The 14363-nt window shown below is 39.3% G+C and overlaps 1 protein-coding gene across 11 annotated transcripts in view; it reads right to left on the reverse strand.

Moving 5' to 3' along the window:
* UBAP2 (ubiquitin associated protein 2) overlaps nucleotides 1-14363 on the reverse strand; it is a 127968-nt gene that overhangs the window by 84144 nt on the left and 29461 nt on the right. For all 11 annotated transcript variants that reach the window (XM_054811182.1, XM_054811185.1, XM_054811184.1 and 8 more), the window contains 2 exons: nucleotides 10702-10855; nucleotides 8892-8969 (listed from right to left, as the gene is read on the reverse strand). In XM_054811182.1, coding sequence (XP_054667157.1) covers nucleotides 8892-8969; nucleotides 10702-10855 — 232 coding nt within the window. The remainder of the gene's footprint in view (nucleotides 1-8891; nucleotides 8970-10701; nucleotides 10856-14363) is intronic.

A 14363-nucleotide genomic window follows, 5' to 3' on the forward strand; every position in this document is an offset into this window, starting at 1 on the left:
ATTTTGATGAAAGAGTTTACCCATATACTATACAAGATGACAACTGCTAGCCAAGAGGAACTATGGAAACACACAGAGGAAGGATCCTCATCCAGCAACACAGAAGAGCAAGAACACAGAACTGAAGTCTGACACTAGGCCAGGCCTGCTATCTCTACATTTTCCCCTCTTTGCTCTCTTTTCACAATTGGTTGTGGAGAGGACAGACAGAGATTAAGAAAGAGCTAACAACAGCTGCAAACCAGTAATGGCCATCCCTCTTCACTGAGCCCACACATGGAGCTGTGCTCTTTGCTCTGCCATAGACAGTGTCCTAGACCCTGCTGTACCCAACCAATTGTAACTTGGCCTCTGAACCTCCTTGATCAGCCTACCTATTCTACTGCTCTTCTCTACTTTGCCACCAAAAATCCCCAATCTGGGAAGCTGATCCATGGGGTCGATCCAACAAGGTCACAGCTCTCAGATGCACAGAAGTCAGTGCACTCCAGACTATCTTTCTGCCCAGTAAGTAATTTAAGAGTAGAACCAGCTAAACAAGTTTACTTGGGGACATTGCAGGGGCCATGTAAGTAATAAATTCACTTCCTACAGCTATCAGTACAGCATTAAACACCATTTACTAATGATGCACAGAAGGGAGATCTACAGTTTTTTGACAAGCTCAGCTACAAGATCGATTGGGAGCTACAAATCACAGACACAGTCAAGCAGAAATATTTTTGAGTGAGGCAGACATTAGGTACAGAGAGATTAGATGGAATAGCTAGCATGAAAGTACAAATAGATTTTATAAGAGGAGATGAGGCTGGGGAGACTTACAAGTACAAAAGTCTGAAAGAATAACCTAAAACACAAGATGATGTTTTAGCAAGCAAGGCATATGTAAGATGCCATACCAGCACGGGCACAATAAACTACTGGCTAAAAACAGCAATAAGATCCTCTAACAATTTTAGAAATTGCTAGAAAAAAATCACGTTGTTCTTGAAGTTCCATACACAGTCTTAGACTACTAGCCAGCAAGGGGTTTTTTATGTCGGATCATTTTGAAAATTAATCCTGAACTTGAATTTCAAGTGGATTGCCTTAACTTCGTAAAACTGTGTCTATGCTTTCTGTTAAAACTGAAATTAAATTAAGCTTTATCAAAAAAATCCAACAAAAAGCATTCTAAGACAAAAGGGAAGTACCAAATCAGTGGGGTTACAAAAATCACTAAATTCAAAGCTAGAAAGGACACTTACAAAGAACTAATTCGAAATACGGGACAGTGAGTACTCACCATTGAAAGACCACTCTAACTTGCATGCGGAATCTCATACATTGTGGTCATTAATGTAAGATGCCAGTGTGAAGGACTCATATTCTCTTTGACACAACCAGATCACTAATAATATTCTTAAATTCTCATGTGAAGAAAGTTACTTCTCTCAGCTGCCAAAATTAAACATGGTCTTAAAACAATTAGAAGGCACCATCTTCTAACACAGAAGTTAGTCATGAAGCAACTTTGAATGCCCATTGAGTATCTGCAAACTTTTGATGCTTTTTAAGTGACTAAAAGGTCAGTGAGAAAATGGGGCTTCATGCTGCAATTCAAACCAGGGACCCAAATTCTGAGCATGCAATCCCACCAAGAACTTAAACCCATTTAAATCAGAACTACTGCAACAGAGGCCTTCCTCACCAATGATCACAAGCTCTGCTCTCTTTCCTGCACTGACAGTTTTCAACACAGAATCATAGAATGGTCTGGGTTGGAAGGGACCTTAAAGATCATCTAGTTCCAACTCCCCTGCTGTAGGCAGGGACACCCTCCACTAGACCACGTTGCCCAAAGCCTCATCCAACCTGGCCTTGAACACTTCCAGGGATGGGGCCTCCACAACCTCTCTGGGCAACCTGTTCCAGTGCCTCACCACCCTCACAGTAAAGAATTTCTTTCTAACATCTAATCTAAATCGACCCTCCTTCAGCTTAAACCCATTCCCCCTTGTCCTGTCACTGCACTCCCTGATAAACAGTCCCTGACCATCTTTCCTGTGAGTGAGTACAAAACCACTATCAGAAGACAAAATTATTAGTTCGCTTTTGGATCAGCAATCTGAACTAGTTCCCTCCTTGTTAAATGCCAGAAAACCAGTGTTGTGGTTTAATCTGGCAGGCGGCTAAACAGCACACAGCTGTTCACTCTCTCAAGCCCACCAGTGGGATGGAGGAGAGAATTGGGAAAAAAAGGTAACACTCATGGGTTGAGATTAAGTCAGTTTAATAGGACAGAAAAGGAAGGGAAAGTATTATAATAATATTTATTATTAATATACCAACAAGTGATGCACAGTGCAGTTTCCCACCACCTGCTGACCAATGCCCAGCCAGTGTTCCACAGACACACCCCTGCCCTGGGACCAACTCGCCCCAGGCATTTTTTTGTTCAGCATGGCATCATATGGTATGGCATATCCATTTGGCCAGTTGAGGTCAGCTGTCCCAGCTGTGTCCCCTCCCAACTTCTTGTGCACCCTCAGGCTCCTCGCTGGCAGGGCAGTATGAGAAGCTGAAAAATCCCTCATTTAGTGTAAGCACTGCTCAGCAACTATTAAAACATCAGTGTATTATCAACATTGTTGTCATCCTAAATCCAAAACACAGCACTATACCAGCTGCTATGAAGAAAATTAACTCTATCCCAGCCAAAAGGGCAACTACACCAAGATAAGCCACCAAAAAAACCCTGTTGTCCCCAGCTACCATGCTGCCTGCCCCCTTTTTTCTTTTTTGATTTGGTTAGTTTTCAACTTAGATCAATCCTCTGATATAGTTCAAATGCACCAGGAGACAGACAGGACTAATTTCTCCCACCAGTGATGCCAGTTTATGACTGAAACATAAAACAGTTTTAACACTACTCTGAAAAGATGTGTATATATGGTTTAGATCCCAACCGTCAATGTTGAGAAAAAAAGTGGGTTTCTTTTCTGTGGTCATTTACAATCAATATGTTTACCTACCCACAAAAAGGCAACAAGTGACTTGGCAGTAGCTCATTAAATGTTCTAGTGAGTCTAAAGGAATAGCTTTTCTTACAATCAATCAGCATGTTGAGCACAAAAGCCAATGACAGACACCATGCAAAGAACAAAATTACTGCCCTGCCTAATATAAACCCTCACAACATTTCTTCGCATTCCTTTATACTTGGAACTACAAACAACAGCCCAGAGCATCAAGTACTCATTTCTGTTCCAGGAAATCAGAAATAGGAAACTATGTTTAAAGTTGATTCTAATCAACACTGCTGCTACTATCCCTATCCAACATTTAAAACAATCAACTATTTAAAATATATTTTTGTTTCCTTTAACGTTGTTACTTTTCAGCTGTGTATAGCTGGAGGTTTTTTTCTGCTCTCCACCACATCTCCCTTTGTTGACTAAGTTCACATTAGCTATCACTTATTCAATTTCCATTTTTCTTTTCTGGAATGAATTCTTTAGAATTCAACACTTACACCCAGATAGGTGGTGAGATTTTCTGTTACCATTAAAACCCATTGGGAGTTAAAAACACTCATAATCACACAATCAAGTCTTCACTCTGGTACCATCCATGTATGGAAAGAATCGTTCACCTCATTCACAACATTTCTTCCCCCAAAACAAATGCACACAACATGGGAGCATGTCATTGTTTAGCCCCAGCCAGGATCTAAGCACCACACGGCCACTGGCTTACTTCTCTCCAACCCCTGGTGGGATGGGGAGGAGAACGGGAAGAAAAAGAAAACTCATGGGTTGGGATAACGATAGCTTACAAGGGCAGCAAAGAGAGAAGGAAACAACAACAAGAGTGCTAACAAAGGAATATACAAAGCAAGTGATGCATAACGCAATTTGCTCACTGCCCAGAACACGATGCCCAGCCTGTCCCTGAGCAGTGACCCATCCTCCCCAGTTAGCTCCCCCCTTATATACTGAGCGTGACATCATATGGTATGGAATATCCCTTTGGCTAGTTTGGGTCAGGTGTCCTGGCTGTGTCCTCTCCCAGCTTCTTGTGAAAATTATCCCAGCCGAAAACCAGGACAGAGCATGAGAAAGTGTGTAGTACTACAACTCGGACAGGCCTATCTCATTAACTTAATAGACTATTCTGTAGGAAATTCAGTTAGCTGAGTTTGCAAACCTAAATCGTTCCACTTCAGCACAGGTGCTTTATTTTAAAACTCAGGTTTTCACACTGACAGGTTTAAATTGGATGAAGACACTTCAAGGTTAAGAAAGAGGCCTAAGAACAGCTGAAAGGAAAAGGAAATGCAGACTGGAAGGGCAGGCAACACCCTAGATTTGTGCTTATCTCTGACTACACAGTAACTAAACAGCCCTGCATTTCCAGAGCACAGACCAGAGCCAGCCATCTTCCCAGCAGACATCGAGGCAACAGAGGCTTAAGCCTTATGAAGAGATAAGGAGGCTAAGTATAGAAAGTTTGTATTCTAGGTATTCCATACTACCAAAAACAAACACTGAAGTTATATTTAATAATTAAAATTGCTTTTCTCTTATTAGTCATAAAACTAGAAGATCAGTTTTATATACAGCATGTACTCTAGTAAACATCTTTAGATGCATGTGCAGAAAATCTTTCCACTCTGAAGTTATGTTTAAAAGAAAATAAATAACATGTTAAAGCTAAGTTCTGGTTAATCTAAAAAAAAAAAAAACCAACACAAAAACACAACTTTACATGACACACACAGCTTCTTAACCAATGCAGAACCAAACTACAGCAAAACTAAACAGACTTCAGACTGTGACCTCCAAAAGGTCTGCTCCACATTCAAGTTTTAGAAAAACCAACATCCTTAATAGCTCTGGCAAAGGAATTCCAAAATACATCCTGTGCCAACTATGCTAAGCTTTTAAAACAAGAAAATGTTTAGACATGCAATTCTGATTACAGAAGCTCAATTTTTTCAAGGATAGCATACTTACCTAAAAAACGTTTAAAAAAAAGAGATCAAGAATACAAGCTCGACTATAGTCAGATATTTACAAAAAGGGTAAGCTGCCTTGCTGTCTTATACAGCCAGCAGAAAAAACAAGAGTTTGAAAGCTCCTTGTCATGCTGTTTAAGTCCAAAATTAAAACTTAATGTTTTTCCCTTTCATTCTTATTGCTGTTTTGCTAGGAAAAAAATCCCTGTCAGCATCCACATTTATGGAGAATAAAGGAACAGAAGTAAAAGCAACAAATCCATTTTCACTTTGCAAACCAGCAGAATTGCTACACGTGAATCTGTAACAATTGCTATGCTGAATCAAGTTGAAAAGTTCATCTACCTATTCCATTATCAGCTATGGTCAATTAGCTATCTAGGTAAGAGCATGAGAACCGAAACCATAGTGCAGTTTCTCTGGACACTCTCCTGGTCTTCAACCATTTGTGGCTCAGACTTCCTCAGCCAAAGATAGTTTACATACATCAAAACCCTCAGTGGTTTTTCCTTTTCTTGCTGTGGTTCTTTTTTAGGATTGTCAAGTCTCCCTGAGTGTAAATTTTCAACATCCATAACATCTTATTGAATGGAATTCCTCGGGTTAACTACACGTGTGAACACACACCTCCGTAAGTCCATTTTGAACCTGTAACCTACTGATTTCTTTTAATACTCCCTCATTCACATACCTGCTTGGAGTGATCAGTTGATTTCCCCACAGAACCTTCTCTGCAAACATTTTACAGATCTCTACCATACACCCACTCAGCCCTCTCTTTTGCAGGTGGAGAAGTCCTAGTCTGCTTGTTCCTCATACCCCATAAATGCAGTCTTCCAAGTACCTTCAAAAGGCTTTCCTAGCTCCACTGCATCCTTTTCAACGTGAGGTGGAAGACAGTGGGAAAATGAGACCTGCACTTGAAACTGAAGATTTGAGAATAGTACAAAACATCAGCATTAAAAAAAAAAAAATTGAGCCTAAAGTATGTCAATTTGTAACACCGTAGCTGATTAAAACACAAATGAGGAAACATTTCTAAAGCTAACAATCCTAAAGACATAACCATCTTCCTCCCTAATTTCCTTCACAAGATTCTATTCCAGACAGTTACAAATCCTTGCAATACTGACACACAAATATAATCACTTTGATGCAATTACTACCCATCACCATTATACTATTTTTTACATCTAAATTAAATTCATTCAAGAAATTCAGTTCTGAGAAGACAGACAGATAGGAAGCCCACCTTAAAAAAAAAAAAAATTCCTTGACTCCTTCGCAAGCCAAACTTTACACCCTCAGTTTAGCAAGCAAAGATTAAGAGCAGAGCAATTCCAGCTGGGATGTGTCCTGAAGCACATCTTGTGATGCATTTTTCCTTTCTGTTAATAAGTCAAAAACGTCTATCTACTTCAAATCCCTGATCTCCTGCATACCAGCAACCAGAGGTGCTTGTACACTGTATACCTACTACCCCATAAAGTTGCAAGGAAGGTCACACAGTCTTTAACATAAGATCTACTGCACAACAAAGCTAGTGCCTATAGCACCAAGGCTTAAATATTATCAGGGTCTTTCCCCCCCTCAGTAAACAGTACATTATCATCCCAGTGTCAATCCCATTTCTGCTATTTTCAGTGCATATCATAGAATCATAGAATTGTTTGGGTTGGAAGGGTCCTTGAAAGACCATCTAGTTCCAACTCCCCACCATGGGCAGGGACACCCTCCACTAGACCAGGTTGCCTGAAGACCCATCCAGTCTGGCCTCAAACACTTCCAATGCCAGGGCATCCACATCTTCTCTGGGCAATCTGTTCCAGTGTCACACCAACCTCATAAAGAAGTTCTTCCTAGTATCTAATCTAAAGCTGCTCTCCTTCAGCTTAAGGCCATTACCCCTTGTCCTATCACTACATGTCCTTGATATCATTTCTTAAAATTATGTTGTTCTATGGTGAAGCAGCAATACGATGGCCCGGCAAACCTTCCCCTAGAAAGCAGCCAGTAAAATAACTCCAGCTTGAGAAGGTAGCTTAAAATAGCAAGACGGTGCGTTGCTCATATTAGCTGACCCCTAATTTTGTATCCAATGCCTAGATTCCTACACACACACACTCTGCATGAAACATTTCTAAAAAGGCATTCTGTCATGATTACCAACAATCTATTTACTTTCAGCTGAACTAGTTCATCCCACATTTGACTATTCCGTGTAACAGAAAAGAAAGACTACTGAATGAAATGAAGCTTTTTTTTATCATTCCTACTAATATCCAAAAGAAATAAGATCATGCATCCCTAAAACACTGAGAAGTGAATTACACAGTTTTATACAAGGCCTTGCATTATGAAATTAAATTAGGTATTTCCTGCCACAGAATACACACGCTTCTAATATAATGATCCTGGAGTAGTTCAACAGGTTTATCACAGACTGTTGAGAACACTTCATTAAAATACTTTGAATGTACAGGCTAAAATATTTGGTAGAGAGATACAGTAATACTATGTACACTAAACCAGTGAACAGAAATTGGTTGAATTTGTTCCTATTTCTTCAGATACATCAATTTGATCTGATGATTAAATTTGTTGGCTTGAAACATATGATATTCATCTAGAGAGCTACGGTGTTGACAACAAAAGCAGCATACTATTCGTAAGGTTACAAAGTAAAAAATAAACTGCATTTGAAATTAACCTCTAAGTTTCACCCACCAATTTTTAAAAAATCCTACATTTATATTTAAATATAAAGGATTATTTTATAAAACAAATACCGAAACACTTACATTCCATCTATTAATAGTGCTAAGATACCAAAAACTATAGCTGTGAACTATATAACACATCCTCCCCTGCCAAGCTACCTCTCTGCACACACCATTTGGTATATGCTGATTCACAGGCACAACCAAGTCATTCTCGCAACCCTATGGAAGCTATAAGCTTTTGCATCTACTACTTCAGGATACAGATTTGAAGACAATGAAGTTGGATGTGCCTGTCTTTGAATGCCTCATTAGTGGCTATTCCAAAGAGAAGAGTCCTCTGAAGGCCGAATTTTTCATGAGTCAGACATTACTTATTAAGTACATTAGCTCAGCTGTGCACTTTATCAGTTTAGTTCATTTAATACCCACTTCCCCACACAATCTGCACTGTACCAAGGTTACTCATTTTCATTTTTCCTTCTCCAAGAAAAAAAACAAGCCTCTTTCCACTCCATTTTCCACTATGAAAATCCAAACCAACTACACACCCCTTGATTCCACACCACATCCATTATCAACATCTTTTCTATCCCTTTTACAGGATAAGATCAGACCTGTACCTAAGACTCCACAGTATTCTTTTTCCACAGTTCTCCTCATCAACTCTTCCATGCCAAATTCCTTCTGTTACAATAAATCCTCTAAGGTAGTGTGTACTTTCTCTGATTGGCTACCGAAAACAGACAGCAAGCCTGACTGACAACTGAATCCACCCCACAGAAACAGCACAAGTACACATCAAATCCCTCCCCCAAATGTCCTACAGATGGAATCTTGTACTCTCCTGCTGCCAAGATACATCCTGAGGAGCCAGGAGGCTGGCATGAGTTGATCTGGGAAAACAGCTCTCCACAGCCAGAGCACACCAGCCTGCTACACAGGAAATTATCATAAAGGTGATTTGTGCCAATTCTTTTAAGTTGTTCTGAGACCAAGACACAGCAAGGGGTAAGAGGAGGGACGTATCTAAATTAAAGGTGGTTAAAGTGCTTATGGAATCAAGGATAACCAACAAATGCTTAAAAAGAAGTGTTTACAGAAATAAATGGAAGAGTTCCATTTCAGGACATGAAATCAGTGCCAGTCCCACACCAATGCCACCATCTCACCTCTCCCACGGCCACGTTTTCCACGGTCTGAAGGCCTGTCTCCTTGATTGTTGTCCACTCCATTCTCTTCAGCTCTAACTGTGGAGAGAGGACAGCTTAAGAGAAGCTTTAGAGACTCATACATGAAACAATATTGCCATCTGCTTAACCTGAACCTCAAATGAAAAGGCAAGATTTTAAAGTGGCCTGGTCAACACATCTCAGTCACCCCCTCTTCTTTGGGGGCCCAGCTACAAGCAAGTAATGTTTACTTTGCACTGGACAACTAGGAAGTATCTAATAAGAGGGAAATGTCCCTCAGCAGACACACTTCTGTTTTTTGAAAAAGCACTGTGTTTTGCAGCCTGCACTATTAAGTATGGCCTCATCTCTTTAATGAGGTGGGAAATAAAGCTGCCTCATGTTATACTTTCTTGATAATGCAATGGATGGCAATAGTGAAGGAATAACCAAGAACATCAGTTCTTCTCCTGTCTGTCCATACCACATCCCTGGACAACCAGGGAATCTAAGAAGAATTCTCATCTGTATTTCAATCAGACGAATGATGACTGGGTGAAGGCGAGGCATTAGAAAAGCACTGCCACTTAACTATTTTGTGGCAAACTCCTGAGGATGTACTCTGAATGATGGCTAGCTCCTTGAAGAAAAAATAAAAAATAAAAATGACTGGCCACTTAAAAACACTGCTGGTATTTTGTACTGCACAACTTCTCCTAACAGCAGCAACAAAAATCATTAATGCTTGGACATAAAGCTGGGAAGAGAATATCAAGATTTGGTAACCATCTGAAAAAATCTTTAATTCCAGTTTACAAAAAAAGACAAGCAGCATCTGGCTCTACAAAAAGAAAATTGCCCCTCACTTTCATGTTGATGGATCTGATTTCAATTTATGCTAAGTACAGCTGCAAGTTTTATTAATATTTTTTTCTATCTTGACATTATTCTACAAAGATACACAATGTCTTCATTGCCACAGTATTTGAATATATTCCAATAATTCATTACAAGAGTTGGCTAATATTATAGACATTTTTCCCGCCTTTAAGTGAAAAGCTAAACATATTTCTTTTCTTTCAACTTTCTCTCCTCATCCATGAGTGTTGTGTAAGGCCCTTACCGGCAATGTACACAGCTTTGATACTTCTGATAAAACTTAGAGAAAAAAGCAACATGTATCTAATGGTGATCTAATGCCATGCTACATAACTTGGAAACATCAGTTTGCTTTTATACAATGTATTATTGCAGCTGTATAAACTGTAGCAAATTTTTTAATGTTTCAACTCACAAGGAATTTTCTCTGTTGCAGAAACTCACCTTTGGTTGGCTTATGTGAGTAATATATGCTAGAGATTAATAATGATCCCAGTCTTTTCATTCCCCTTATGAGAAGATGAGAACATCTTCAGGTTCTCCCACTAATAAAAGGAGATGGAGTCTGGATAATTTTTTCATTAAAAGAAACAAAAAAGTGCATCAGCTGTGCAGTGACATACTTGCTCTCAAGCAGTCTTACAGACTCATTCTAAAACTTACATAAAGAACAGCAATTTGTACAAGATCAATTAATCAAAAAAGAACAGAAATTTAAATTAAATTGTGTGTCTCTGAACAAGCACAGACCATCCCAAAGCCAAGTGATTTAGACAATGAAGCATACCCATCGCACAAACAAGTTACCATCCCTTCAGCACTGAGCTATAGCTCGGATGGATTTTACTTCATTAAGCATTCACTATCAATTCAGCCAGCTTCAGCTGCAAGAAAAGTGTCTGAATCTTTAAAAATTAATCCCTATACGTACACTCTCGGCCACGGCTGCCTCCTCTTCCCCGTCTGTTGGAACTTCCCCGTCCGCGACTCACTTCTCTGTCCCCTCGTTTTTCTCTGTTCTCTTTGTTTTCTGAACATTCCTTTCCAAGGCTTTTCTTCTTTCCCCCTACAGTCTCCCAAGAAGTCTATTTGGGTAGAATAGAATTAGATACAAAAGTCAAAAAGGAAGAGACAGCTCTCAATACATACTTCCACCTCACACCCCTCCAGTTCATGGGGAAAAACCAGGTATTTGCATAACCTCATAACTTGCAAACTACACTTACACAAATGGCAATGCAGGCTGTATTTTTGGGAAGAGGTGAAAAAGAAAAAAGTTTTAGAAGTTGTATTTTTCTTATGGAACGTGAGAATCCCAAATATTTCTGGCTATAATGGACTTTTACTAGTTCAGGAAGCCTATATACGACCACAATACAGAAAACGTGCGAAGCAAGCAACAGTTTCCTTCTCAACTACCTCCATAAATCTAACAAGGGAGCACGCACAGAGCTATCTCCTTTCTCCCAAGGAAACAAAAAAATTGCTTATAAGCATCATTGAACAAAAGACTGATGACAAAAAGTATGTGGCCTAAGGGGACCAGAAAAAAAAAAGAAAAAAGAAAAAAACATTATCCAGACGTACTAAAATTCAAGCACAAGAGACAGATTGGCGGAACAACTTGGAAGAACTGGAGCCATAAGCCACACCATCCACTCTTAACAGCTACAGCTCATCACACACAGCAAAACCAGGAAAAACTATGGCAAAATACAGGAAAAACTATGTCTAAACAAGACAAAGGACCAAGGTCCAAATATCAGGCTTCAGCTTTAATATTAAACTCCATCTTTAAAATAAATTCAGGGATCATATTGGCTCCATAGGAGTTGAAAATAAAATTACTAAAACCCTCACTAAGAATAGCACAGCAACTGATACATTATGCAATTGCATAGTTAATCTACTGAGCCATAGTTGCAAAGCAAAAAAGAAAGGTATTATTACAAAGCATTAAGATGGCAGATATGTTTTTATATATATATATATATGTCCCCAGCTCCAGGAACTTATAGTCTAGGTAAGGTATTTAGGCAGGAAATTTGCATATGCAAATAAGGTGTCTTCAACTGTGAAGCACTACATAAAGCCTTGGCCTCCAACAGGCACTGGCATCAAACAAAAAAGGTTGGCTATCAGCACTTTTAGGTCCTGTTCTCTCTCTTCTCAATTCAGACAACAGCAACTCAGCAGCTCTTATGAGGTAGGCAAAGATGAGCTAGTCCAAGCTGCCTAGAATTAAGAAAACTTAACACAATTGAGAAAGCAGGTGATGAAGCATTTTACAAGTATAAACTCAATGTTTCAGTGTTTGCTTTGAGAGAATAGGTACTAGGAGAATGGTTAGTCTCTCATTTTTTGACATGGTATAGGTGAGAAAGAAGGCTGAAATCACTTTTCAATTTCATCTCCAGTTTAAAAGACCACATCATCATAAGCCAACTTAGGTGAGTGCAGACAGCATGGATCAGAAGTACAAAACAACGTGTTTAAGCAACACCATGTTATTTATGCAACAGAAAATTCTGTTTCCTCCAGTAATTAACATATGGCTTCACCTGCCATAGTCTGCATAATCACATTACACACTAAAACACTCCTAGAGTCACCTCATGGGAGAAAAAAATAACTGCACTGACAACTGAAGCACCAAACCTATATAGTTCAGAATGCACTACTATTTCACTGATGGGCATGGTGCCAAAAGATATTAGACCATTTTAAAAACTAGCCAAAACTGGATGATCCTCCAAAGCTTAAGAGGAAGCAGCCTCTCCTTATTAAGGTTTTACATGACTTGGGAAGGATCAGTAAAAGGACAACTATAAAAGCATTAGGACTAAGCTTTTTTATAACTTTGAGTAAAGCCTTCAGAAATTGGGCATGTCCTTTAAGATAGAGGATGGTGCTACCTGTGGGCATGGGAATCCATCACAGCCTATCAAAGCTGTTGGTTTTTTTTAAGGGAGCTAACTGATTACAACTTCAGCTGAGGATGCCTGAGGCAACACAAATTACAGTCGTGGGCCTGACCTTCGAAAATAATGTAACAGAAGCCTTCTTGCTGGCCTGATCTTAGACAGAAAGAAAAATAATCTGAAAGGTCCCCTTTGTTCTGTCTTCAGAGGTTTAGGAAATAAAATATGGTCAGGCATGAAATGGATCTTATACCTATAAGAAGTTAAATGAATAGAAGCCTTGGGCAAAGAAACATGCCCTTCTCTACTCTCATCAACAAGCCTCTGTCTATTCAAAGCTAGACTGTCACAACTGTTCCAAATGAAAAGTCTTCATAACGACTAAGTCACACAACATAAAGCCTTAAAGATCACATTAAAAACAAACAAAAAAACCCCCCACAAAACTGGCAGAATACCAAAGATATTATAAATAGACAATCCAACTATCACTCCTTGCTCTTCTAATTCCTCAAAGTGGATAGGCACATATTTTTCCACATGAGGTAAAAAAAAAAACCCACCAAACTTTTAGTGCAAAGCAGAGTGAAACTAGAAAAAGAGATGTGGGAATTTGCATTCAGAACTAGTAGTACCTCTGCTTCCAACTTTACATCAAATCCACAGCTAAACTGTCTGGAGTATAATGGCCTTAAAACAAACCCTTCAAGCTGGAGGGCCACAAACTTCCATAAAGAAGAACAAATTTCTTCACACCCTTCAATTAACACTCCTTCCTCCTTAGGATCATAGAATAGTTTGGGTTGGAAGGGACCTCAAAGATCATCTAGTTCCAACCCCCCCTGAACCCTTTAAGTTCTCTGCACTTGTTTCTGAGTTGCATTTTTTCTACAGATGGCAGTGGGTTCAGAGGGACTTGTCAAAAGAGCAGAACATATGGATACACTGCTTCTAACTGCTGAGTTCTGAAAGTTTCTTCCATGTCATGACTGCCTATAATAATTTGCTAAAGTAAGAAAGCATTTAATGTTCTCTATCAACCAGAAAACTATTTTCAACTAGAAAATAGCAAATACGAGAAGTACAATAGAACATAAAACCAGCACATTACCAATACAGATTTAATCAAGGTGAGAGACTCTCTTCTACTTCCAATTTGCCATGTCATTCAATATCGTATACTTAGCATGATTTAGATGACCTCAACTCTTATAAATCAAAAGGGGAAATGTCCCCTCAGTTAGAGCAGTATGTGTCCTAGATGTAGGGTAAGGTGAGTGGGGAGTGAGTTTCCTCATTAACAATGAGCCAGAGTATACATCCTGACAAATCACAGGAAATACTGTACATTCAGCATTAAGAAAGGATGTCCAGGTCTTTCTCCCAATTCAGATGAGATGGAATCTGGTTTACTGCCTCAGATAAACTCTAAGAACTCCCTCCAGGAAAGACATCAACCACAGCAAGATACATTTTCCTGATACCTCTTAGGATAAAAAATTGCTCCATGCAACATTACTTGTTGTTTCATACACATTGGTTAGTCTCCTTTTTCTGTTTTACAATGGAGTCATCTAAATAAGCCACACAGTGAAAGGAGCAACTACTGCCTGTATGCTCTTCTACCATTAGTACCGTTGTCAATGCAACTTTGAGACGGGCAAACCTCCTC

This window comes from Grus americana, chromosome Z (assembly GCF_028858705.1).
Source record: "Grus americana isolate bGruAme1 chromosome Z, bGruAme1.mat, whole genome shotgun sequence".
NCBI classification, from domain to species: Eukaryota; Metazoa; Chordata; class Aves; order Gruiformes; family Gruidae; genus Grus; species Grus americana.